The sequence below is a fragment of the Salarias fasciatus genome, chromosome 15 (genome assembly GCF_902148845.1).
Source record: "Salarias fasciatus chromosome 15, fSalaFa1.1, whole genome shotgun sequence".
NCBI classification, from domain to species: domain Eukaryota; kingdom Metazoa; phylum Chordata; class Actinopteri; order Blenniiformes; family Blenniidae; genus Salarias; species Salarias fasciatus.
In genome coordinates, this window is record NC_043759.1 from 16,047,246 (window position 1) to 16,074,685 (window position 27,440).

General features: G+C 44.6%; 1 protein-coding gene across 3 annotated transcripts in view; it reads right to left on the reverse strand.

Moving 5' to 3' along the window:
• The window catches only part of eva1aa (eva-1 homolog A, regulator of programmed cell death a), a 59,806-nt gene that overhangs the window by 16,832 nt on the left and 15,534 nt on the right, over positions 1 to 27,440 (reverse strand). Inside the window, exons 2-5 of one of the 3 annotated variants that reach the window (XM_030110663.1) lie at positions 25,521 to 25,744; positions 24,058 to 24,181; positions 21,898 to 22,050; positions 15,042 to 15,185 (exon numbers count right to left, since the gene is read on the reverse strand). In XM_030110663.1, the coding sequence (XP_029966523.1) occupies positions 15,042 to 15,185; positions 21,898 to 22,050; positions 24,058 to 24,181; positions 25,521 to 25,744 (645 nt within the window). Of the gene's footprint in view, positions 1 to 5,222; positions 5,237 to 6,874; positions 6,956 to 15,041; positions 15,186 to 21,897; positions 22,051 to 24,057; positions 24,182 to 25,520; positions 25,745 to 27,440 lie in introns of those variants that run through there. The other 2 variants (XM_030110666.1, XM_030110667.1) reach the window with 2 other exon arrangements.

Sequence of the window (27,440 nt, forward strand, 5' to 3'; positions counted from 1 at the left end):
AAAAAAAAAAAAAAGCGTGCCAAAAAAGGGCCAAAGAAAAAGCCACCCTGGTTCTTTCTGTTCCTCCATCCCTCCTTCCAACATCCCCTCATCGTCGGTTTTAGAAGGAAAAGGAAGAGTGAGGCCGTGGTGGTGTTTGGAGTGTGGATCAGTGGGCTCTGGCTCAACATCAGAGTGATTGGGTTCACTGTGAGATTCTTAAATAACAACCCAGCATGGTTATACTGTACTGGGAAAGACTGGCTCTCAATGGCTGCAGGCTATTTCAGACAAGCTGTAGGACGCATCCGACCGGGAGAAAATATAGCCTGAAGACATCATGGAAAAGGATCACGATCGAGTGAGGCATCGGACATTTACGCCACAATTATAAGTGCTAAATAAAAACGGAATTGGTGGTTTCTGACTCGCCTGAGCGATTAAAGTTAGTGGAGTTTGACATTTATGGAAACAGACTTTCTCGCGGAGAGTCAGAGGAGAAAATCAACACTGGTGTGTGTCTGTGTGGGAAGCACTCAGCTGGAGTAAGGAAGTGATTACTCCAGCTTAGCCTAAAGACTGGAAGCAGAAGAAATCGTTGTTCTGACTTTTGCAGCAGACCTAAAAGCATTTCTGTGGTTCTTGCTGGTATGAGATTGGTTTTATAGTTTGGAAAGAGCTATTCTCTCTTAAGACATAAAAACTGAGAGCGAGGCCGACGTCGTCGCAATTAAACACAGAGGACTGCTGAACCCGGACGAGCAGACGGTTTGGCTCAAAATGCTAATGACGGCTATCAAAAGACGCATGACTAACCTGGGAAACTGTTAATGATCTCTATAAATGTCTAACTATAGCCTCTTGCTCTGCTTGACTTCTTGTTGAGACAATAAGAATGCAATAATATTGAACGACTTGTTAGGTTTTTAAATATTTTACAGCAGACAGAAAATAAACTGACTCAGATATCTTATCACCGACTCAATTATAATGCAGGGATATCACTCAGACACTGATAAGACCTGTGAAGTCTACTTCCTCTCACACAGTCGTGACCCGTCAGCTGCTGATGACCGATAACCTTTGACCCTAAATCCAACAATTACTCATCAATACTGTCCTGAGTAGAGCCTGATAAGTGCCCCACTGACCCCGGAGGTCACCATCCATCACGTGTTTACTGGAGCTCTGAGTCGCGTGTTTTCCAAAGCAGCTCAGATCTCTATCGAGGTGAAACTCGCACACCGGAACCGCGTCGGATCGTCTGACATCCAGGCTGCGTCTCACGGTTTGCAGCAAAGGACTCTGGATGATCTGATGTCTAATGGATTACCTGGCTACACTTGTTCTTCCATACTTGATGCTCCTGCCTTAACATTTAGGACTTTAATACAAATTGTGCTGAGAACACATGCTGGGAAATGTTTAGGATTTAAATGTGAGGATAGTTCACATCAGGTCACTGCAACATGATTCATCTATTATTTTCATCAGATGTCCTTCCTGCTACAACAAGCTCCTCCTACATTCAGGATATTACCTGATGAGCTACCAGAAAGCTTTTATTTATATAAAAACCAATGCATTTAAGAGTTAAGATAACAAAATGCTTTAAACCAAAATTCTGCTAACATCCTCTGGATACATTTACCTTAGCAGCAGATCCTTCTCCCTCAGCCGGCCACCTCTTCATTTAATGCTTCATTTAGAAAAAAAAAAATCCTCTACACACAACATTAAGCGCTTTTCCTAACTTCTAAAACCTGAAATACAGGAGTAATAAAACTTCAACACGACCCAAAACACGTGTTTACTGTACGTCGAAACCTAGAAAATGCACCAGACTTAAAACACATGTTTACATAGAGGTCCCTTTCCCCGAGTCTTTTCATCTGGTGCTGAGTCTTTGTTAAATCTGGACCCTGTAATCCTGAAGAAAAACATTTCAACCTTTATTGGAAGTCTCACTGGATTCCCGAGGGAAGTTTGGCCTTTTTGAATGACTCCGAGCTTGTAATATGGAATCGACCGCAGAAAATAAAAAAAGAAAACTTTCTTGAAATGAAATGCGAGCTCATCTCATTCCTCCTCACTGTACGTCTTTGTCCGCCTTTTCATTTCTCCTCCTCTATTCAATGGGTTTGTTAAAACATACTGAAGTTTGCTGGCAGGGCCAAAGCACACCCAAAATGGTCCATAGATTCATACTATATTTGGATGATTACCACTAGAAAACATACACTGTGAATGTTTCCTCCTCTTCTCTGTTCATTACGACGCTATTTTCCCGACAGCGCCATGAAGTCCTCCTCAGAATCAAGCTTTTCTGCCTGGTTGTGCCAATGCAGCACATGTTTCTGGGCTTGCGGAGATCTTCGCCTCTCAGAACAAATTGAGTTTAATGGGGGTGAGGCGGGGTGAGCGGAGGGGGAGGAGAGGGGAGGGCCGAGGGGGTGGCTGTAAAAACACACCACACGCTACTCTATGCCATTCCCTGGCTGAAATAAACTGCAGCCTCAGTGCTGTAACACTCCAACGTCACATCTCCAATTGAAAGCTCGCACAGTCGCAATAAATACACTCAAAGGGCAAAGCGGTGTTAACATATAGCAGAAGAAGCTATTCTCAAAACGTCTGTCATTTTTCCAGATAAAGGAATTTTTAACTGGATTGCGAAATAAACTGATGTCAAAATTTTCCACTGCATGCAGGTGAAACCCGTCAGTTACCAGCAGATACCAGTCGACCCACATCAGGTACACAGAAATCCAGCCAGACAGGCGAGTGAGCAAACATACACACCTCTGAGCAAAATCCACGGATGAACACTCACCGCTGGTATGCGCCTCGACGCCGGCCTTGTTCTGCCGTCCTCACGATGCAACGCCAACGCTCTGGTTAATTAACTGGAAGCTCCTCTAAAAGTCAACACATCTCTCTCTCTCTCGGCAGAGCAGCGTCCTTCACCCTTCACCAAGGTGCCTCAGAGCTAAAAGTCATCTACCTGGGTGAGCCTGGCCTGCTAAAAGAATGTTCAATAACGGCGTTCTATGGATTTTCTGGCACACCATGCCAATGTCTAGATCTTTCAGTGTGTACACACACACACACACTGCTGCTGTCTGGTTACTTCACAAAGTATTGAGTAAGCAGCTGCATGTTGGTGCTGAAGAATGCTGGGAAGCGTTTTAAGGGGCACATCTGCTTTGACTATCAGGCCATACAGAATCTATAATTCAAGATGCCTATTACTGTAGAGTTTTTCAAAGGAAGCACTCATTTGGGAAGGAAAGAAGGACTAAAGGAAGGAAGGTTAGCAGGGGAAGGAAGGAAAAAAGAAAACACTCCTCTCGGAGAGCTGCAGCCATCAGGAATGCATGCTGAGTTTCAAAAACAGAGAACAGAGAAGAAAAGGATAAAAATCAAATCAAGGGTAAAGAAAAGAAAAAAGGCTGGGTGCTGGAAAGGGCTTTGCTTTTCTGAGAGCAGACCAGCCCAAAGCCCACTGCAGTGCCAGTTTCCACTCAGACCAGACAAGGTAAATAAAACCACTTGCTGAAAAAGGGCAAAAGGAAGGAAAAGGACAGAGGAAAGTGCATTCAGGACGGCAGGGTATGAAGCTGCAAAGATGATGAGAGAAAGAGAAGGGCCTGGTTTTTTTGTTCATTGTGTTTTTTTTTTTTTTTTATAAGAGAGCAGTCGGCCTTATCTGATGGCTGCTGGACGCAGACTGACGCAGATTATCACAGCATTGTCAAACATGAGGTCACATCCGTATAGAGGAGAAGAAAAAAGAAGCTCTAAACTGACAAAAAAATGGAGGGAAAAAAAGAGACGCTCATATGGTTTGCCAAAAAAAATCTTTCTGACATTCATGTAAATCTCTCCTTCAATCTTTAGTGAACATCCAGAATATTAATCTGGAAAAACACACAAAAGCGAGTTAGCGTCCAGCTAATCAAAACGAGCGCCGCTGGGCTTGGTCTTGTTCCTGTGCCGTCAGCTTTTGGCCTGCCCTCGCTTCTCGTAACCCAAACCACACACTAATTCATAAATTACAAACAAAGAGTCCCTTGTGGTTTGGGGAGGGACGGGGCCGGCGCTGCAGCCCGGCGCTACGGGGGGATCGGCAGCAACGCGTCAATTAGAGGGGAACCTGGCGGGCCCCGACCACGAGAGGTAGGTGTGGATGCAGGCGCACACTAACACACCCACACACACTTAAAAGCCACACAATAACGTATTTACTGTATGCTCACAACATGCAGTAAACCACACACACACCATTTGGAAGTCATCTAAACAATTTTGTCAATTTGGAGTCCAGGAACTGACTGCAGCATTGTCTGGCCTGAGCGGCTCACTGGGCCTTTCAGGCCTGTTTATGAGGGCTGACGTGTGCCGGAGCTCTGCTGGGAGTCAAGCCTGCATGTGTGTGTGAGATGAGCGACTGTGGAAAAACACACTCCCGACTGCAGGAAAGGTTACAGTGATCCAGTGTGTGGATAACAAACTAAAACTGCATTGAGATCGCCATGAGATGAGTTAATCCCTGACAATGAAAAGTCAAGGTCACAAATCCTGCTGGAGGTCAGACTTCAGGGTCCCAGTAAAATTACATGACAAATACACAAGATCATGAAATAGAATACAATGGATTTCATCATCTTCTCACTTGAAATGATCAAAAATGAAGTTATTTGAATCCCACATAACATCAAGCAACAGCGTTGGAACAGAGTTGATAAAAGTATTCATATACCCTGTATTTTAGGAACTGTTATGTAACTGTTCTGTAAGGTGATGTTGGGAAAATTAGTCGTGGATTGATTGTACAAATCTGCGAACCCGTGTCCACTTCAATGAAAACAAAATGATCCCTCCCCCCCTCTCTCTCTGGGATCGATGGTCAATTCCACTATGGGAGACTAAAAAGTCAGAACACCAAAACCCTGAACGAACAGGCTGTCTCTTAGGAGCCATGATTGAGGGATCGCATACAGAACATCAATTGCAGCTGATCCATGAATCTAATGAGGTAACCCGGACCCAGTGGGTGCACGCCGTTTACTTAACCCCGGGATCCTGCCATGTGGAACCGGCTCCCAGTTCTGCTCCTTTATCTCATTTCAATGTAATTTCATTCTAGTACTACGTGTCACTGACGATTGTTCCTCCTGTAGCCTATGTACTCTCTGTTTATACATGAAATGTATGTAGATACAAGAAACTGTCTGTCCAACCTCCTTCTCTTTCTGTCCCCTCACCCCAACCAGAACAGCAGAAAGCCGCCACCTCTGAGTCTGTTTCTGCAAATGTTTCTTCCTGTTAAAAGGGAGTTTTTCCTTTCCACAGTCGCTTATGCTTGCTCATGTGGATCTGTTGGGTTTGCTCTGTAAAAGTGCCTAGAAACTACTATGTTGTAATTGGCACTTTATAAATACAGCTGAATTTAATGGAATTGGATTAAGGTAAATAGAATAAGCTACACATGTGGCAATGTATGGCAATAAAGATCATAGTAAACCTACATAGGTACATCGCAGTCAACCTTTACACTACCAGTGAAAGGTTTGGATAACTTTCTATGATTTTTTTTTTTTTCCTGCATTTGTTTGGCCAAGAAACACAAAGAATAGACATGTGACAAGTGGAACTCTGTGCTTTGGTCTCCAGAATCCAGATTTCAGATCTTTGGCTCCACCCACTGAGTCTTTCTGTGACGCAGAAGAGGTGAATGGACGGTTTCTACATGCCTGGCTCCCATCGTGAAGCATGGAGGGGGTGTGATGGTGCACTGAACCAGCATGGCGACCACAGCATCCAGCTGAGACATGAAAACCCATTCTTCAACAGGACAATGACCCCAAGCAGAGCGATGGAGGGCTGCACCAGATGACCGGCCCTCCACAGTCACCCGACTTAAACCCAATCAAGATGGTTCGGGAAGAGATGGAGTCCGCACTGAAGACAAAAGGACTCCTGCATCTCTGGGAAGTCCAGGATATTTTGAAGAATGTAAAATATACCACATGTTTTGAGTTATTTAACACTTGTTGAAATAAATATTGTAATAGTCTCACTATCTTTGGTTTTCAGATAAACGACCGGGAATCTAGTCACGCACTGTTTTACACCGTTAGAACACAGAAATAAATAGATTATTGAATAATGAAAACAATAGCCAGCTGCAGCCCTATAATCATGTAAGTGTTGTCATAAAGTTAACGCGGAGTGTTTTCAGCGAGCGCACCACACGGCCGGCTCTCTGACTCAGCAACTGGTGTTCGGAGTGTGTGACTCTCACTGCATCATGAACCCCGCGGTTAATTACAGTGGAGTCAATCTCCTGCCGGCAGACCGTGGAAAAAACACTGACCGCTCATGGAAGGAAGCGAGCATCATGAAAACAAGCTGCCAACGAGACATCATCAGCTTTCCAATAAGTAACACTGTGATTTCTGTTTGAAGCCGTTTTGTTGATGGTCTTGTTCTTGTCTGAGGTTACAGCTCTCTGTCATGATGTAATACAGTCAATCACCCTGTTAAATCTTCCTCATGACCACTTGTTTCCTCATTTTTTTCCTCATAAATACACACCAGCGCAGACATGTTTACCACAGTTTAAACATTCCCACATCATAGACTCCAAGAGCAGCGCTGACCGTCCAGAGAATGACGCCGAGCGAGGCACTTCAACTTTACAATCAGAAAAATGCTCAGAAAATGTTGCAATTTCACTTATGGACATGTGAAGTTTTGAAGTCTGCAAGAGGACAAAAAAAGCATTCTGGTCTCAATCCTTTAAAAACATTATTCTCAAACGCGTCGCAGATGCAGAAAACCAACAGAGCCAGACAAGAGCGGGGAGATTTAAAAGCGAGGTGACACTTACACACACATTGCTGAATGGAAAATCCTCCCAGGTCCGAACAGCAACTTTCTCTCTGAGCGTGCGCTTGTGTGTGGCTGTCTGTCTTGTCAAACACCCCCCCTCCCTCCTCCTCCTCCACACCACTCCACCCCCCCCGCTGCTGCTCCGATCCGTCCCGCCAGGAGAGCTGGAAGTCGCTCCGCCGTAAAAACAAGCGCTCACGTGAATAGTCCACCGTGGCTCTGACGAGAATGAAAGGAGCACGGCCCAAAAAAGGAAAAGAAAGGAGGGAGCATGGAAAAAAAAAAAAGGATAGTCCCTTTAAGAAGGTACACTTCTTTATGGTGACTCCCCCTTCTTTAAGCCAAGTGGACTCTGAGGAGAGTTTCCTCTTCTTTTCTTCTTCTCATCCGGACAGAAGAGGGCTTTTCTAATGCTCCTTTTCTTTTTGCTTTTTGCCTTCCCTTCCTTCTCTCGGTGAGAGAGAAAGTTAAACCCGGCTTTAGACAGCTGGAATGTGACAGCAGGAGAGAGAGAGAGAGAGAGAGAGAGAGAGAGAGAGAGAGAGAGAGAGAGAGAGAGAGAGAGAGAGAGAGAGAGAATTAGGGATTGAGGGAGGAAGAGAGAGAGCAGCGGAACATGTGTAGTGTCCACCTACACGGCCCACTGCTGTGTGAGTGAGCAGTCAAAGAGAGGTACAAAGGGGAGGGAAAAGAGCAGGCAGCAGAGGAGGAGGAGGAGGAGGAGGAGGAAGAGGGGGGGGGGGTATGGAGGGATGCATGAGTATGTGAGAGAGAAAGAGAAGGGAGGGAGGGCATAAAGCAATAATAATAATAATAATAATAAAAAAAAAAAGTACAGCTTCAGGAAATGACCTGAGAGTTTCATTCAGCTAAAAGCGGAGTTGTGGGGAATGTGACGCTTACGAGCTGGAACACGACGCGAGAAACTGAACATGAACGGTGGGGTTGGGCAGTATTATTGTATTTTTCATGAGATTTCCGTTCCTTATAAATGAAGACATCACTGTCCTGACCAAAGAGTGCATCGACTGATACACCTGTTAAACACTGTACACCATGGGGAGGCATTTTAATTGGTCTCTTCATAACTGCATGGATGAAACCAGATTTCTGTAAAGCTTTAATGACAGTTCATAACTCTACTACCAGTCCAATTAAATAACTAAAATAAGAAGACATTTCTATCAACACAGATGTACTCGTTTTCACCTTATTAAACTAAGAAAAATATTCAAAAATTGCAACAATTGCCAAAAAAATAAAAAGAGCATTCAATTAGCATTTGTGATGTTTTCATGACTTGGCAAACCTGTAGATGAAGTTTGGAAGCATACAGTTCAGTTAATTCACGGTTTCATTTAAAACCCCAAATGTATTTTCCTGTATGAATCATATCTCCAGCTGAAGATGTCCTGGGAATTTGTCTCGTTGAATTCCACCCCCAAAAACTGCCCCCCGACTACCCCACACACATACACACACACACACACACACACACACACATACACACTCTGCTCCAATAATCTGGCTCTCCCCCTTGTCCTGGTCCACCGCAGGAGGAAAACTGAAACCAGCCACAGACTGGAAAGCATTACTCTGCCCCCCTCCCGTCTGATTCCACACACTCCGCACACAAATGAAAACAAGAGAGATGGATCACACAGAAAACACAGCGAGTAGCTGTTGCTGTGAGCACAGAGTGACACAAAACAGTAGTGTACACAGTTTATGAGTTTGCGAAGCCGACAAAGTTGGCAGCAAGTTCTGGTCCAGAGCTCTGCTTATTTGGCAGTTTCCAGCCCAACAAAGAAGCTTTTGCACGTTTGGGGAGCATAGCCCAAGCAAAAACCACAGGACGGGGTGTGTGGTGTGTGTGTGTGTGTGTGTGTGAGTGTGTGTTCTGCATTAACTGTATGTTTGTTTTTACAAACATGTGACTGTATGAATGTTACCTTGACTGTTTGCTCCTATTATACTGCATTTGTAAAGACGACGGCCACTCCGAAGCTAAATGCAGAACATTCCTCCACTCTGCTGGGAGCTGGAACAGCGACATAAGTGGCTTTGGCCAGTTTAAAACCGGCCCACAGAGCCTTAAATGTTCACGAGAGAGAGGCTCTTTATCACTGACTCCAACAGACAACGTGATCTACAGCATATAAAACTGCCACAACGAGGTTCATATGATTAGAAGAATATTTATAGTCATATCAAGAGGGGATAAATCTCCCTCCATGTCCCTCTGACCTTGAGCCTGAATGAGCAGGTGGAACGTTCCACAAACATCCTTCATGTCTGTCATTCATCAGACGGAGACAATGTAAATGTAGAACGTGTGTCAGGAGCTGACTGAGTAGAGAATCAGAAGTGAGTAAGCTGCTGTCCCCCACTTCCTGCCAGCCTTATCAAGTCCCCCGTCTTATCTGTCTGTATCTTGTTGCTTCTCCACAGCTGTGTTTACCGAGCGGTCCGAGGGTGGTGGAAACAAAGCGTCTGGCTGGCAAACTCTCCATCTTCTTTTGTCTGTTTGAATTCAGGGGAGTTTTTCAACATTTTCACAGTGATAGGAATCAGTACGATAAGGAAGGATAACTAACTGACTTGATACTGTGGCAGAATCAACTGGCACAAAGGTTTTCTGATTCAGGACACCGAGTCAAGTTAGCAAAGAAAAAAAAAATAAAATCAGAAACAATAACTCACCTGTTTATCCTTAATTTACTTCACTTGTCTTTTAATGACTGTATAGTTATTTCTTCGCCCACTGTTTCGCTGGGTTTCTGCTTTGAAGCCATGCTTATTATACAGCATGCAGCTCCTGAAATAGCCAGTGGCAGTGTAGTTGACTGATCAAAGGCACCTTAAATATAGTGTCTGCCTGCCTTATTTCCTCACTCAGTCCATCCATCACAAGACACGACGCAGAACCTTAAAATGAGATAAACTCATATTAAGTCACTTATTGATCCAGCAGGAGTGTCTTTGGATAAAAGGAATGTGAATTACCAATAAACTACAAAAACGCCACATGGAAAAGCCACATTCACCTGCAGGATCAAACCACAAACTTCCTCACCGTGAGGCACCAGCTCCAACCACTGCACCACCGTTCTGGCCTGCAGACGTTGAGTAAAATCCAACCGTTTACGAAAAGAGATGTTACTCATCAAATCAATGCATTTTTTGGGCGCTAGCCAACAAACACCACTATTACGGTGCGCACATGCACACGCACACACACGCACACACACACACACGCCCACAGGTCAGCCCAGGTCACGTGCTCTGCCATTTCTCGCAGCAGCATTCCTTCGAGTACCAGCTGAGGCGATTATCACAAAATTACTGCACAGTCAGATTTGTGTTACGAGACCACAGAGCGCTCAGAGGGGCCGGGCCGGTCTCTCTGCCGGCCCCTGAATAAACTCAGACGTAACACAGATCACATTCGAGTCAAAAACTGCCTGAAAAGCACTTTTTTGTGGGTCCTACATAGGTGGCTACTAGAACTTTTAACTCTGACGCAATGAGACTCGGGACGCCAGGAGGTCATGTGAGATTATTCTGCCCTGTGATTGATGCTCTATTAGTAGCGAAGCACACCCACTCTCACTGTGCACACAGGTCAGGACACACACCAGGAATCATTTGTTTTTATTGAAGATGCCAAGTTAACAGCATCATGATGCGTGCTGCGGCAGAGTCAGGAGAATAATTAAATAAATATGTTGTAGCTTGATAGCTGCTTCATTAAATTTATCTGTGGAGTAGGTCAGGAATTAAGAAGCCAAAGTCCACTGCTGGTACGAAACAACTGCACCAGATGTGTATGCCAGAATAAAAATACTGGAAAAAGAGCTTGTTTCATGGAATATAGCATACTTTTTTTCTGGGGAATACGTCCACCAGGGGTTTACTATGAGCTACAACAGGGAGCGGTGGGGCCCGGTAGCAGCTTCTGTCTCCTCTGCTGGACTGCAGCGCCACACATCTGGGCCAAAACAAACATGGTCGCCGCAGGATCCACTGCTGACATGACGTGAATGTGTACGGAGCTGCTGGAGGAGCGGGTGGCCTCAAGTGGTCACGCGTGCACCTAAAATATCTTTTTCTGTGTGTGTGTGTGTGTCCGTGTGTGTGTCTGCTGAACCAATTGGGATGGTTCAAGCGCTCAGGTTTCTGAATTACATCTTTATTTTCCTCTCTTTTTCCCCCGTTACATCTAAATCAGGCCCCGCCGCTCAGCTATGTGTGGGCAGGCGAAATCCTCCACTACTTGTCCTGCGTCCATTAAAAATAACCTGCGGAGCGGCCCAGCGGCCACGCCTCCTCCAGGATCCATTTAGTTTTCTGAGAGACACTGTGTGTGAGAATTAAAAATTCATTTTCAAAAATTAAACCACAGATTTGTATTGTGATTGTCAGAAAATCCAGAAAGTCACTTCCTGTACCACACACTATGTGCAGCATAAATACACATATAGGATGATCATAGACTCATTATGCTTTCATTAGTGCTTCGCAGGGATCTTGTTTCCACTCTGAGGTTTTCAGCCTCGGGGTTGGAAACGCCTGAGCCCCCCTCTGCTCTGACCCCAGATCTCACCTTAACCAGCTAAACGCCACAATTAATCAATTTCCTACGCAGCAATTAGAGTTGTTCATTAGGCTTTCCACAGAAGTCCAACATCGCTGAAGTCTGTGCTTAAAGGCTCAGAAGAGGCTTGTCCAGGAATGATCCATGATACCACAGTGGACGCCGACGTAAAGCCTCGGAAGGAAGTTTAAAGCGAGGCCCCCTCATTTTGATATAAAGTTTGAAGCTTTAACGCCTCTCAGAGGAGGAAAAGAACCGAACTCTGGATGAGGCTATAGAGGAAGGAGGCAGCGAAAGGAGAGGAAGGTACTTCTGGATATGATCCGACCTGAACGGGTGTCCGTAAATCAAACTGAGTTCAATTTAGTGTGAAGTTATTACTGTTTTCTATTGTTTAAAGACACGTGCAGAGAGAAGCGGGATGACTCCAGGCTGGGTTACTTTACTCACTAATAAAAACAGGAATGTTGGCAGAGAATTATGTTGGACTCTGGGACAAGGCTTGAAGGGCTGCCTGAGTTCAATTCATACAAAAATGCCTTCTTAAGACTAAAATAGCAACATGTAGTGCAAAATACATAGTTGGGCCAAGAGAAAAACATTGATCATAGCTTTTTTTAATGCCAAACTACCTCAATTTCAGTTTTTTGAAACCAACAACACGTTTTAGAGGCACACCATTTGCCAGTTAAACATTTTCCAAAGACACGGGGTCAACCTTTGACAAACTGATCAACAAAACTTAACAAGAAAGAAACTTCAAAGGAGTCACACTGGTCCCCTACTTTCAGAGGAAATGGCCCAAAGCAGAGTCATTTATCAAACTCCAGCGTGTATGAAGACAGAGTAAATATTTCCAAGTTTAGGATGGACTAAAATTAACTTTACTCTTGATCCTATTAAAATATTCAAATGTCACATTCTCACTGCCGACTCCTTTGGGGCTCCCAAAGTCATTTTCTGACAAATCACAGGGACTTCCTCCTCAGGGTCTGGATTCAAATGAAGCCTGACAGTGGCGGCTGTGCAGCGTGTGTGTGTTTGTGTGTATGTGTGGGTGTGTAGGACTGATGGCAGGTTCCAGACCATTTGGTGCTGTGTTATTCCTGAGGAGCCTTGAGCCTGTGAAGCTGCAGGCTGACGCTTCAGTAAATCACAGGCAGGCCGAGGCTGATGATGCCTCTGCACTGCGAATTAAACACACATCCACGCCTGCGTGTGCACGTGTGAGCCTGTGTGCGACACCAACCTTTAGAGGCATACGAAGGTAAAAATATGCACTCATAAAAGTCTCTTTCCAGAAATGTTCTTTTTTTTTTTCCTGGCAGCTCACGTAACTCTTATAATAGAGCAATAATAGGTCATTATGGGACAATAAAGTGGGAAACACGTCCTTCACTTGAGACAGAGCGATCCAAATAACAAATTTACTGGCATATAAACTCACACACGCACATACACACAGAATGTGGAGGCACCAATTAAACTAAACCCAACAATCGATAATACCAGGGTCCAACACACGCCCCTCACATCAGCACCTATTTCATAATGTTTGATGTAGTTATTGAGAAAATCTGGTGAAGTGAGTGTGTCGTCTAGACTATACACACACATAAGTACTCCCAGTTAAGTAGAGAGACACATCTTCCAACCCCAACTCCAACAAAAAAATGGGTTCTTTCCCACAAACATTTGACCACCAATGAGAGAAGATAGCCCCAAAATGATCACTCTGCAAAAGCCGACAGCATGAAGTGACTTCATGTCTGCAGCAGCTATCCTGATTTACTCAGATTCAACCCTCTCAACTCCCACCGCAGCAGCCCCGAACGGCCCACTGCCCCCTTCACAGCACGGCCCCCCTCCATGCTTCACCACCCCACATCCTTCCTCTCTCTCCTCATCGCCTCTCAGACCCAAGAACACACACACACTGACCAGCCCGGCTCAGTCCCAGAGCCGTCAGCAGACTACATGGTCTTATCAGTCAGAGATAAGGACGTTCAGGCAATGATTCAGTCCAAACGGCTCCACAATAAACCCCAACAGGCCGGCCGCTCTTCTCTGTTTTCACGATTTTGTATCAGATGATGACTGGATGAAGTCTTGATGAACAATCTGACAATTGTTCCACGTTGTGGAACAACTGACTCAGAGTAGAGATGATCTTCATATGATTAAACAAACATCCCACAACCACCGGATGTCGATTATCCTGAATCTAGAAGTAAATAAGAAGTATAAATAACAGCTAAAATGAGAAACAGCATGAAAATAATGCCAAGGATTGATTTTAACCCTCAAGCGACCAAGCTGTTTTAGTGACTAATATGACTGACTATGGTCACCAACATCTGGTTTGTTCATATCATAGATAATGTTTAGATATGGTAATGCAAATAATAATAATTATCCACTTTCATCCCCACTCTGGGCATCAAACATCACTCTCAGAGCTTGTGCAGCTGTAAATCTTGCTATTCCAGGTCTCTTTACTATGCTTCTTTGCAAAACACTAAAAGACAATGATTAGAGTTGTCAAACTACACTATAATGTCAAAAACCTCATAGATCTTCCCGGGGTCATAACTGACCGCGCATAAGTTTGGATTATATTAACCACGCAGTTTGGGAGATCCTTGCATAATTCTGTGAAAGAATGCAGGACATACAGATTGACAAATTCATGGTAGGAAGCTTTTTTCCCATTTAAATAAGAAAAATGGTGCAAAAAAATATATGCCTGGGGTCATAGATGATCCCACTCACTCACTTGAGGGTAAAGGTCACAGAGCACAAAATACATCAAAACATAACATGAAATTACAACTACTTGTAAAATTTGATGTCGAAGAAATGCTAAATCTAACAGCGACCCCGTTGTGGTCGGAGGTCAACTGGTCAGTGATTTGGAAGGGTTTGAAATCCTCCAGGCCAATGTAGTGATTGATCAGTTCCTGGTGCTGGAGGCTTAGTGGATGGTGTGTGTGTGTGTGTGTGTGTGTGTGTGTGTGTGGGGGGGGGGGGGGGGGGGGGGGGGGGGGGGTGTCTTCAAGTTAAATTACAGCCTTGGCAGGTCAGGTTGGTCTAGGGATGGTATATCTATCTATCTATCTATATATATATATATCTATATATATCTATCTATATATATATATATATATATATATATATAAGAAGCCTGTCGTTTTCGTCATTCTCACAAACGGAGTCAAGACAAGTAGATACTGATAATTTCGAGGAAAACAAACATCCTTTTTTTTTCCCCCACAAAAAAGCACCAAACAAGAAACATTGGCTTTTATATAAAGGGATTGCAACACTGAAACTTGTGTTTCAAAACCACAGTAAAAGTATATAGTGAAATATATAGTTTGTAGCACTAAATGCTGGGCTGTCAGATAAAAAAAAGATGTTCTGTTGTTACACATATCATCATATGGATGATTCTCCTGTGTGAGGAGCATCTTTTGGTTTTCCTCATTGGATGAAGCAGACCAGCAGGTGAACACCGCCCCCTGGTGGCAGTAAGATGAAACCTGCAGTAAGGTGTTCTGGCACTCACCACAGGTGTAGATGACACTGAGGTACTTCCTGGTCCCGGGGTAACAAGGATCTCCAAAGTCTCTGGTGGAGGCTCGGACCAGACAGCTTTTCTTCCCCTGGCAGCGGGAGGTGAGAAGCTGCAGAGCCACAGAGGACTGGCACTCTGAGGAAAACAAAAAAAAAAAAGATAAAATAGAAAAAGCATTTATTAAACTTACACAGCAAAATTTTTTTTTTTTTTTTTAAGTAGTTGTGGAGCAAAACTGGAACATTTAGTGATTTTCTGTCACACAAGTCAGGGCATTTTGAGTAGTATTGAGGCCTAAAACAGCATGTAATGATCGCTCCAATCACCCCAGTTTAACACAGGGCAAAGACAAAGACAGACAATCACACTTAGAGTCAAAACAGCGATATTAAACAACCTAAAACACATGCTTATCGGCTGTGGTGGGAAACCGAGGTGCCCAGATAAAAACCTGCTGATGCACAGAAGAACATGCAAACTCCACCCAGAGAGGCCAACAAGCTGAGACTAAAGCTGAATGTCTTGCTGAGAGGTTAGAGAGCGAACCACACCACTGAGGCAGGCTGCACATCCAGGCTTTTTCTCAGTGCTCTATTTAACAATAAACCATATACTATTACTGAGGCTGTGCCGCACGATCATATCGATATCTTGCATCAGAGTGTTTGATGCACAAGTAAAATTATACACACACACACACCTCCCCTCAGCTCCCACGTAGGAGCCGCTTTCCATATAAGGTCTGTATAGAGAAGCTTCCCAAGGCTTACATTATCTGAAGGGATACCTGATCCTGTGTGTGTGCGTGTGTGTGTGTGCGTGGACTATCACACTGATGGATGGGCCTCTCATTCATCATCACTGAACACCGGTCAGCTCCTCCACTACCTGCAGCTCTCTTCATTCAGGCAGTGAGTCCACATCTTTTCTTCCTATCATCCCAGGATTACCCGATACTTCGCCCTAGATAAAGGCAAACTGCACAGTGAGCGAGTGATTTAAATTAACTGTGTGTATCTGAAGTTTCCAGGTAAACATCAATGAGGAGCGCAGGTGAAGTATGAAGACCCTCCTGTTGTGTCCTGTGGGAATGCAGATGGTCCAGAGTTCCACTTGGATGCCTCTCAGACCCCCAAGATCAATCTGACCCCTAAAAACAACAGGAGGAAATGAGCCTTTGAAAGCCGACACTGGCTTGTCGCCCTGTCTGCCCCAGTGAGAGAAATCAGGGTTTTAAAAAAAAATAAAGGTTGAAAGAACAGGCTGGTTAAGGCTTGGCTCACATGTCAACAGGCCACAAGAAATTATGGGCACAGGTCAGAGGTCAAATGTCCCCGTCAGGAAGCGTATGAGGTCAGTCTAGTGGTCGTACACAGTGTCAACACGGGCAATCAGGTTAATGAGCCTGAACTGTGTGATAATCCAGTGATGGGACAACTTACTCCACATAAAAAGAAGATCAACTAGTGATCCCAGGTCGGAGCTTTACAGCTAGATCGGCTTCACAATATGAAACTCAACTTGTGTGTGTGTGTGTCCAGTTAGACACGGTTACCCTGGTGACCCCCAGCTGGAGCCAACATACTGGGACTTCTAACCAGGATGGAACGCAGCGGACGCCTGTGGGAACCAGCATGTGACTGGACAAGAAACGACAAAGCTCAGAGGTTAAACCTTTTACACTTCAAACACTTTAAACCATTTGCAACTGTCATTTTATCGGCAGACTCAAACCCAACACACACACATATATGAACTGTCTTGTCAATACAAACCAGACTACCTGGAGAAACGTCATGTGTGCACAGAGAGAACATGAAAACACTACAAAAGAACGGCCCTCAATCCTGGAGTCAAACTGCGGATTTTCCCACAGTGTGGCAAGATGGATAAACACTACACTTTCTAACAATTCATTAAAAGTGAATCAAATCAAATCATCTATTCAATAAGCTGTAATCAGAGAGTTTTACTCAAGAAAAGAACAAATCAAAACCAACAGTTTAGCAGGCAATTTTCAGACAACATCCATTTGAAGTTGTGCATATTTAAGTATAAAGCCAAGTGATGCTTCCAGTTCCTCAGAAATCAAATTTCAAAATTAGGTTCAAGTCAAGTTTAAAAACAAAAATGTAAAATGCTAACATTTCACACTTGGCTTCAGTATATTCTGTTATGCATTTTCTCAACAAAAGAATAAATTTTCATTGTAATAAAACTCTATCTTACACTAAATAATGCAACGATTTCTGCAGCGCATTTCCATTGCTAAATCATTTGTTTCATTGCACATGCTGTCCATGTAGCATTAATACAGCATATTCGCGCGTGCAGCGGCGTTCATGCTCAGACTGCAGGACAGTGACCTCCTGCTCGGCCTCATGTGCATTAACTCTCTCTCCCTCTCTTTCTCCTGTTCTTCCCAGAGGGCTTGTTTGAGCCATCGCGACATGCTGAAAACTTCCACCCTGACAGGCGGGCGCACTGACAGACGGGCTCCCATTAGCCGCAGCTTTGATTCCCCGGCTGGGTGATTAGCTCAACATAGGGCTCACACACACACACACACACACACACAAAAAAAAAAACGGGTGGGGCAATAGGGTTGAGAAACTGTTAGAGACTTAAGGCCTCAGTATACTTCCCCGTGGCCCGTTACCGCGACAAGGGGGATGAAGACACACACACACACACACACACACACACACACACACACACACACACACACACACACACACACATATTCTTTGTCCACCAGCTCAGGCACAAACAGCACATGCACATGGGATTTCTATGTTTCAACGCTCGTTCCCCAGGGTCGGACCCCCTCTGGCTGTCATTATCGGTTTTAACACAGATAGACAAGCGTACAACGGTACTCTCTCTCACACACACATGCACACGCACCACAGGAATGAATAACCCTGGTTGCCTCTAACCTTTACCCTCAACCATTTTCCAACCACCACTCCATCTTCCACACACACAGACAGGCCTAAAGTTCAGAGAAAAAGGTCCACAGTCAGGAGAAGGAATGGCTGAGGAAAGGAGGAGTGTCCCGTGCACACGCACGTGCACGCACAATAAAGTTTGACATTGGTACATGAAGTTCAAGTGTCGTCTTTCTCTGCTTTTTAAATGTGTGTTGACGCGCCGCCCCAGACCAGCAGCACCTCCGTTTCACATCAGTCATCTTCCACTTAGCTCAAACTTTCCGCTTGCTTCCGACATGTATCAGCATTGAACATCTCCAACATGAATCCAGTGGCTTTGCCACCCCCACACCTTCACGGAGAAAACACTTTTACAGTAACACATCTCAGATGATTCCCATCATTAAGTTCGGCTCGTCAGAGAGCCCTTATTTTGAAAATAATTGTCTTTCAGGTGAGTGTGTGAGTGCGAATTATGCTGGGTGGATTGAATAACTGTCAAATATATAGGTCAGCGCTTGTGTGTTTAATTCTCCAATGACAACACACACACACGCGCGCAGACAAAAACCTCTCCCAGAAAATCATCTCGGCAACGCCTCATAACAATCCTTCAGGTCTTCCACCTACGCACACTGTTCCTGGAATCCGAAGACAGAGGACGGAAAAAACTTGTGTCCATCTCCTCTTTCACTCTGACTCACCTCCTACAGGACACATATCATTTAAAGAGCAGGTTCGGGTGGTTGTTGAGGGATTAAAAGTATTAGTATAATAGAGAAGTGACTTCCAGATACTGCAGGGAGGCGGATGTGCACATACCTTGTTTTTGAGTGATTTTCTAAACCACTCTCTACAGACACACCTTTACCTTTCTATATCAGAAACCTTTCATAGCATTCTTTATAATTGTATTACCTTCGAAACCATGAAGTCCCCAAACATCCAGCAACACATGTGCACTCAAACAACCAGGGATCTGTCTTCAGCTGTTTGTAAGTTGATACCATGTTATTAGAGTATCATCTGTCTGAATTGGAGCCATTTGGCATGAAAACAGTCAATCCTACACCCGTGTTTCCAGAGAAATCCTGCAGGAACCAATGTGTTGGGAGCCAATGTGAGGCGTTTTACCTGGTTAAATAAAGGATGCGTGTGCCAAACAAGTGTAATGAGAACCAGAAAGCTACTATTGTTGCAAACATAAATCCACCGTTGAGAATTTAGTAACTGAAACCTGTTAATTACTGCTGCAACTGGAGTGAACCAGTGAAGGCTGATTTTATTAATATGTGTCATTTCCAAAAGAGTACTGGAACCCTGTGCGTGTTCTATAAACATCAACATCAGTAATAAATGTCGATCGAGTTACAGCGAAGCCGCTCACACCCCAAAACTCCTGCAGGCGTGTGTTAAATTAGAACTTGCAGCTGTGCATTTTCTGCAACTATAAAAGTGACTGTGACCGTCCGGCTTGCGTCTAAAGTTAAAGGGCTTGTTTGAAGCATGCACTCAAAAGTGAAAGCAAAGAAGAAAGGGAGGGAGGGAGGGAGGGAAGGAGGGAGGAATGTCGTCGGAGATTTTGCATGCCAAGCATGGGGGACTATTTGGATGTCAGGAGGTGTGTGTGATGGTAATGGGGCAGATGAGAGAGGAGGGCTGAGGTAGGCCTCTCTTTTACTTTGAGGAGTCTCCATCACCACTCCCGCCCCGCTACTGAAGAACAGCCAGGATCAAAGGGGGTCTTACTTCTGCGTGCGCTTGCCTGTGCACACACTCGTTTTCTGTGTGGCGTTTCGTTTTGGTTATTTCAGGTTCAGAAAGGAATCGGGCAACCGCTGCTCGTCCTGTCCAGGTTGTGCTCGAACCTTTAAATAAAACGGTGTGTGCAGCAGCTGGGCAGGTGCAGCCAGCTGCGTGAGCTCAGTGGGAAAATCTTCCACCTCAGGCAGCGGCGGGCCTGCCAGAGAGGTGCGGTTTAAGAGATTACTAAAACCCAGCAGTTTGCCCCAAGCACGCATTTAAAGCAAAGGATGAAATCAAAACAGGCAACTTGCCACACACACGCACGTGCACGTGCGCGGCGTCACTTCGGGTGGGCAGAGAGAAAGGCAGTTAAAAATAATTAACAGTGTGTGTCTGAGCCGTCACTCAAGACAGCCTCACTTCCTCCTCGCTCCTGGTGACATGGGAGCCACATCAAAGATGGAGCTGACGGGGGAAATCCCACCGCGATGGAGCGGAGCGGCCCGAGGAGCTGGCTGTGTGTAAACACACGAGTGTGTGTGATCAAGAGACAGAAAAGGAATCTCAACAGGAGCAGCGAGGTTTAGTGCACGGTTGGTGTTAACACGCAGGTTTAATCCGCGAGCTGACAGTAAACACTGGTTTTTACCTGCTGTGATGTTCCATTTGCACATTTGCAGAGTCAATTTTCCCTTTACGCTAAAAGCTACTGTACTTAATCCAGAGTCTGAAACCAGATATCAGACCAGGCCCGTCTCACCTGTTGCACATTCCTGATCCACCTGTATGAGGGGAGAAAATGCTTCAAAGGAAGCCCTCAATGCTCATATAGAGGACAATAACGCACAGGGAGATGCATACAAACTCACACAATGCCATTCTTTATATCTGTCTCTGATTACCCAGTGACTGACGCCTGTGTCAGCCTTTCAACCTCGTCCTGACACTTCTGTAATAAAGACGAGAGCGCACACAAAGGCTCAGACACCCACCCACACACACAGACACACACACACACACACACACACACACACACACAAATGTTTACTTAGGCGAGCCTGGATACTTATTTACCAGCAGAAACCTCTGTGTCCATTTCCAGGTGTACGTTCACGACTAAAACTAAATAACTGAGCCGCCTGGCAAAGCGCCCGAGGCCACCGGCAGCAGCTACGGCTATACTAATTCTTGTCATGGATCCAAGATTAAAGTCATTAACATTCCCCTAAACAAGGGCAAGGGTACATCTGGATACCGCACGCACTCACGCGCGCACATACGCACACACACATATGCTTCAAAAGGAAATCAATATGTCCCTTTTCTACGGGTCCAACTCCACTTCGGATGACGGAGACATCTGATCCACATTCCAGCCTATTCCCCTGGCAATGCAACCATGTTTGTTTGAGTCTACTTTACCCTGAGTGCCGGTTTGATATATCTCCGCATGCATTCACGAAAGAAAAAGGAGAAATGCTAAACAAGGGTTATAATTTCAAAAGTGAGTTATCATCTGGTAAATGTGGGAGAGGTGTGATAGGAAAGGCAGAGGTGGGTGTGCAGCTGAAGAGGAAATTGAAAGTCTATTAAATTGCAACAGTCACTCGCGCCAATATCAGCCAAGCCAAAAAAAAAAAAAAAAAGTCACGGAACGGAGACTAAGTAGGCATTATGAACTCAGCAGCTTTTACAGAACATTTTGTGGTTCGGAGGTGTTCCAGTCTCAACGTGTAAAGCTCACCAATAAAAATTACTTGATTTTTCGCTTCTGCCCAGAGTAATAAGGCTCGGTATGTCTTGCACCGATTCGCAGGACAGGGAGGCTTATTTTAACATCATGCAAAAACAAGCAGACCTGATTTACATTCCCAGCTTGTGTCTTCATGTACGAAATGCCACTCCTTCCCTGACCGCAGGCTGACCTCAAAACCATTGATCTGATAAAGGCAATCATATTTTTCCAATGGACAATCGCTAGAAAAAGAGCATCCTGGGAAAACTGGATGAAAAATGTGAAAACAAACACTTTGAGGAACACTGTTCATGGAATAACATTCAAACTTCACTTGTATTACTGTGTCTATTGGAAGTTTTGGACAATGCTTACAACACAGCAGCCATCTTTATACATGCAAACTAAAAGTGAGAGTCGGACGGCGCCTCACCTACTGACGGAGTCCTCCTGTGGTGTAGCGGACACTCCAGGGTGCCTTGCTGCGTGCGGCCGAACATGGCAGAGTAAACAGCAATTTGCATACCACGTTTACAGCTCAGCCTCATCCTCTCCTCCTCACAGACCACCTTACTCTTATACTCATCTGCAGATCGGGAGAGAGAGAGAGACAGCAGGATTAGTTGGCATGATCAAGAACATAAACCAGGACACACTATAAACACATTCAAATGAAGCGATTTCTCTGCAAAGTCAATATATTATACGGAAGAAAACAAGCTTAAATGAAGCTTTCCAGCTGTTAATGAAAGCTTTGCAGACACAAGAGGAGGAGGACAGAGGGAGAGTGGCTCAGTGGACATGTAGAGCCATGCAGAGGCATTCCTCACACACATCCTTCCAGAGTGACCTGTGACAGGAAGGAGCAGCTTCACTGGCCTGCAAATAAAAACACAACAGCAGCCGTTCCTTCAGCCATGAGGGGAGTGGAACAGGAATGCAGAGCGGGGAGAACGGGCAGGATCGGCCGGGTATGTCTCCCGATGACGGATTCACTCCCGTCCGCGCTCACACTCCCGGTTCCTCTCCACTCTCGGGGGTGGTGACACCTGCCCGACGCACCTCACTGACATCCCATGTGGCCTTTCTCTCCTTCCCTGAGAAGTCATTGGTTAAGTGACAGCGAACAAAGAGCTGTTGATTGGCCCCGAGGTTTGGTACAGAAAAAAAAAAAAAAAAAACAAGGGATGGGGGGGCCAGAGGGGGGGATCAGTGGATTAATTCTCACTTGTGGTCACTCTAGTGTGAATTTTTGCAAGGCTCAGTGCAGCTCGACTCAACACGGCACTGAACTGCCAATGGACACCAGAATCTGGGTGGGATTACAGCTCTGTTGCGGCTCCCCTCCGGGGTGATACTCTCAGCTTCCTGACTCACAGGGAGAAGAAAGGATAGAGGGAAAGACACAGAAAGAGTATTTTTCTCTTTAACAAAGTGAGAAAATCTCTGAGACTCTAATAGATAAATACTGTGACTGCGCTGCACAGCTGGTCTGCTGAATGATGCAGCGCTACCTGTAGCTCACTGAGTTAGCTTTTCTCTCCCTCCCGGGACATCCTGGTTCAAGACCCCATCATGACAACATACTTTAAGATGAATCGTTTTTTTCCTCTATGTACATTTACTCGACGTGTACTCAGTCCGCCACTGCTTGAATTCAGCGTGTCATCCCAGATGCCTCCCAGATGGACGACTTCACAGCTAAAATGTGCATTTCAGGACAAATTCTGGTCAAAAAATCAGTGCCGTGATACAGTCACTGACGTCACCTCCTCCGCTGCTCCGATTGTGAAGTCAGATTTAATTTGGCACCTTTTTTTGGCGGGGCAGACATGAAAATGAAAAAGCAATTTCTTTTCAACTCTTTTGCTTTTTAGATGTGACACAGAATGTGCAACCTAAAGATCCATTCAAATAATACCGCCAAAACCTAAAATGAAAAACCATTTTAATATCACTTTTGCTCCATTTGCTTCAATATGTGAACAACTCATCCAAGCCTCTTAACATGCTCTGAATGTAAAGACATAACAGGTGAAAATCAGCTGATAACAAATTCAAAACTTAAGATAATTGTAAAACTGCTTCATAGATCTTTTTATGCTTTATTACTCAATAAATCTGATCTAAACAGATTCCTCCAGATTGGGCAATATTATCAGTCTACTCCACTGTGTGGACTGGATTTCATAAACTCGGTGATGACAGTAATTTTGACTGCATAAGGTCACTCCCCACTGAATAACAACCCCTAAAACCCATCTCTGTACACAACGGCAATGTATGTAATCAAGGAAGTCAAAAATCCTACAGTTATTCTGGTACTTTTAGTGTTAGACCCAACATTACCTGGATGACTTGAAACTTACACACATACAGACGCATCTTATCTTTTGAGAGGGAGACTGTGGATCAGTATTTAACCTCTTTTTTAATCAGATAACGAGAGACGGCCATTATAAACTTAGTGAAACTGTTAGACTGTTATTTTCAGGTTTTCTGTGGTTGCACGGTTTTAAAAACACCCCCAAAAAAACACAGAGGAAGAACAGATATGTGTCACTGCGAGGATCCAGGGCGATGAGGGACTTACTAGGTCTGCATTTGTACCAGACAATGAGGTATTTACTGCTGCCAGGACACTGGTCCGTCCCAAACACACGGCTGTTGACAAGGACTTGACAGCTCCTTCTGTCCTGGCACTCGTCCAGCATTTTCTAAAGAAGGAAAGAGTGACAGGGAGCGGGAGAGGACCAAAGACAGGTTTAGAAGCAGAACAATGAACTGCCAACGGTGAGACCAGCAGCAGGCAAACCTAAAACCACTTCAAACAGTTCGCTCACAGCCATGGGAATACGGCAGAGAGGAGCGGGTAAGTGGAAAAGAAAATGGAAGGAAGAAAACTTTGGACAGCTTCGCTCTGCTCATTTCCTGGCGTCATTTTGCAACTCCAGTTTCATCATTTTTTTTTCTAAAGCCTGCTTTAGCCCAGGTGAGCCAATTTCAACTTATGACATTCTTCCGAAATCCGAATTGGCGGGAAAATGAGTGAATGAATCCTGTTCAGAGCCCTTCATGGATTTAGCATCGAGAAATGCTTATGTTATGGCAAATGGAGGAATGCAGAAGTGAAGTGAATACATACTGAAGTGAAATAGGGAATAGTATTTGTGTATATCCTGCTGAAAAAAGAACAAATTCACATGGAAGTCAACTTTCGCAACACCGGTAAAGCTCAGGCTCAAGTTTTTGAAATCCGTATTTACCTGTAATTCATCTTCATTCAAACAGTTAAACAAGGGGATTGCTATGAAGTAGTCTAAAAAAACAGGAGAAAAACTCCTGCAATGTAATGTTTTTCTATGGAGAAAGTCCTGCTGTGACGCTAACAAATCAAGGGTCATGAACAGGTGGCACGGCGGGGGTTGTGCTCATGTGGGTGGCACAGCAGTCAGTCATTCTCTCACTTCGGCACAATACTGTCTCTGTGTCTGTGCATTCATGGCTGTCCTGTCTATTATGGAAACGGTGGGTGTTCAATGCTAAAAAGGCAGCGGGACTAAGAATAAACCAAACAACCGAATGAATGCTGAGCGGGACGTGTTTGTGTGTGTTTGTGTTGGTGGAGCAAAGCGGGCCTTCTCGGGTCGACCACATCCCAATTTAGGAGAGGATGCTCAGGCAAAGACCCCATGAAATCGCTTTGTGTCATGGGAACATACGAGCCAGCTTCCTCTTTAGTGAGTGTAATTTGCCGGAAAACGTCCCCACAAAGCATTACATAATCAGCAGTCCTCCAAAATTTAACCCTCGGTCCATTTGACCATTTTACAGCACGCTTGCTCTCAGAGGGACTCGCAGCCCAAAAGCTGAGGCCGTGCGAGTGGGCTAAAAATGGACTGACAGACAAATTAAAGCAACGTTGTGAGTAAGATCACGACCTGGGAAGCATCTGAGTTCTTCTTAATGATCATTACCGGCCTGTGCAGAAGCTTAGTGAAGCTCAAATATTAACAAAAATGAATGGAAAAGGAAAGCATGAGCCCAGTTTCCTACCTGTAGTGCTGTAGAAACGGAACAATATCGATCATCCTCCCAGGCGTTGTGTGAACCCAGGAGGGCCTGGTAGGTCTGAGGACACTGCTGGAGATCAGCCGCTCCTCTTTTTCCATAGAAAGCCGACTGGACGGTGATGGTGGTGCGGGGCGGACAGCGGACAGACAGGAAGTCTCCGTCACAAGCTTGCTCGGTGTAGTTCTTCAGCACTTTGGTGAGGTAACCTATGAGATTAGGTGACAAAACATCATTACAGGGAAGGGGATTTCTTAAAATGTGGGCTTATTTCATTCCTTCTAAAGAAAATCGTCTGGGGAAATGGCATCCCCGACGCCGAGCTACAAGCATACAGTAAATACTGTGGTGTTCCCAGAACTTGGCAGCAGTAGAGATGGACCTATCTTTCTCAAATGTTTCATTAAAATGGTTTATTTATTTAGCGTCATACTATGTAAGTGGGTTGTAGGCATAAAGCACTCCCATATACTAACTCTTATATCCCATTAAAGGTCTTTGAGAGATGCCAGTCGACCGTCAGTCACTCAGGAGAAGTGAACCCATCACAAAGCCTCCATTAACATTCCAGCCTCTGAGGAGGAAGCAGATAAAGGAGAGCGTTGATCTGCTCGCCACTGTCATATAATGTCTTTCTGGTCTTATCTGGCTCTTTTATGAGCCGACTGCTCTGCAGAGGGAATACTTAAAGTCTTCTATTGCTAACTCTGAAACCCAAAACTGGAAATACTATCTCCTTGTTTTCAAAACTGAAAGTTATGCCATATCTCAATAGGGATATTTGATTTGAATTCTGGGTTGAAACATACATTAAATCTACTTTTAAACAGCTGAAAATAGGTTCCAAACTGAGCTCCAGCTCCACTCTGCAGTAAGTGCTCTGCAAACACATTTACTGAAAAATAAACGCACACACACATACACACACACACACACAAACGCTCATGCAGTCACAAAGTGGACACCCTGTGATTCAATTACTTTTATTTGATTAGTGCCTGGTAGGAAAGAGGAAATAACAGTAAAACCGTGCTCTCTAAAACACACATTAGCACCCATGGGCCAATGCATACAAACCAAGCACAGCCATTGTCCTTTTATCACCATGGCCACAGTTAAAAGGAGGAAGGGAAACAAGACATTCTCAGGCTTTAAAAGGTCAGCCCCGTTCTAAATGGAGATGGTTATTAAACTACCCACCTGTGGCTTGGTGGAGTACATCTATATGCAACCTTACTTTGCACCATTTCACCAGTGCTTGAACTTGAAAACAAACACACACTCTTTTCCTAGTTTTGGACGTGATACATAAATGTTTCTTTTGCTCCTCAGGTGCAGCACTGTGGCACCACTTCCCTAAGAGCGCCTATATAATTTTCTTCCTTTCTCTAGGAAAATAGCCGAAGCAACTTTAGCATTACTTTTCCTCATTCCCCCCAGTTTTGCGTCGTAGCTGTATGATCGGAGTGTTGGGTCGGACTGATCCTCTCACTCAGATCAGCCAATGGTACTTCTACTAATTGCAAGATAATATTCTATAATTTGTTGTGATAAGAAACAAATGTGTGTACTAATGATATTGAGAGGAAGCTCCAAAAGTAGGCTAATTCATATCATCTCTTATAAATAGGAGTTTAGTGAAACAGTAACAGAGCTAGTCTTGCTAGGCTTAGATCGTGCTGAAGCTAATGGTTGGCTTAGACAGCACGTCTGAAAGAGAAAGGAGCTCCAGAACTGTTTTCAGTACAACAAAGCTAATGAGTAGCGAGCCCGCTTTAGCTTCAGAAATTGCTACTGTGGTACTAATTTCCAAATAGCAATTAGCTACGACAGCAGTGGTAGCGGTACTACAATAATGCATCATTTTACAACATCATTTTGACTCTCTTCATTTTGCTGGGCTCA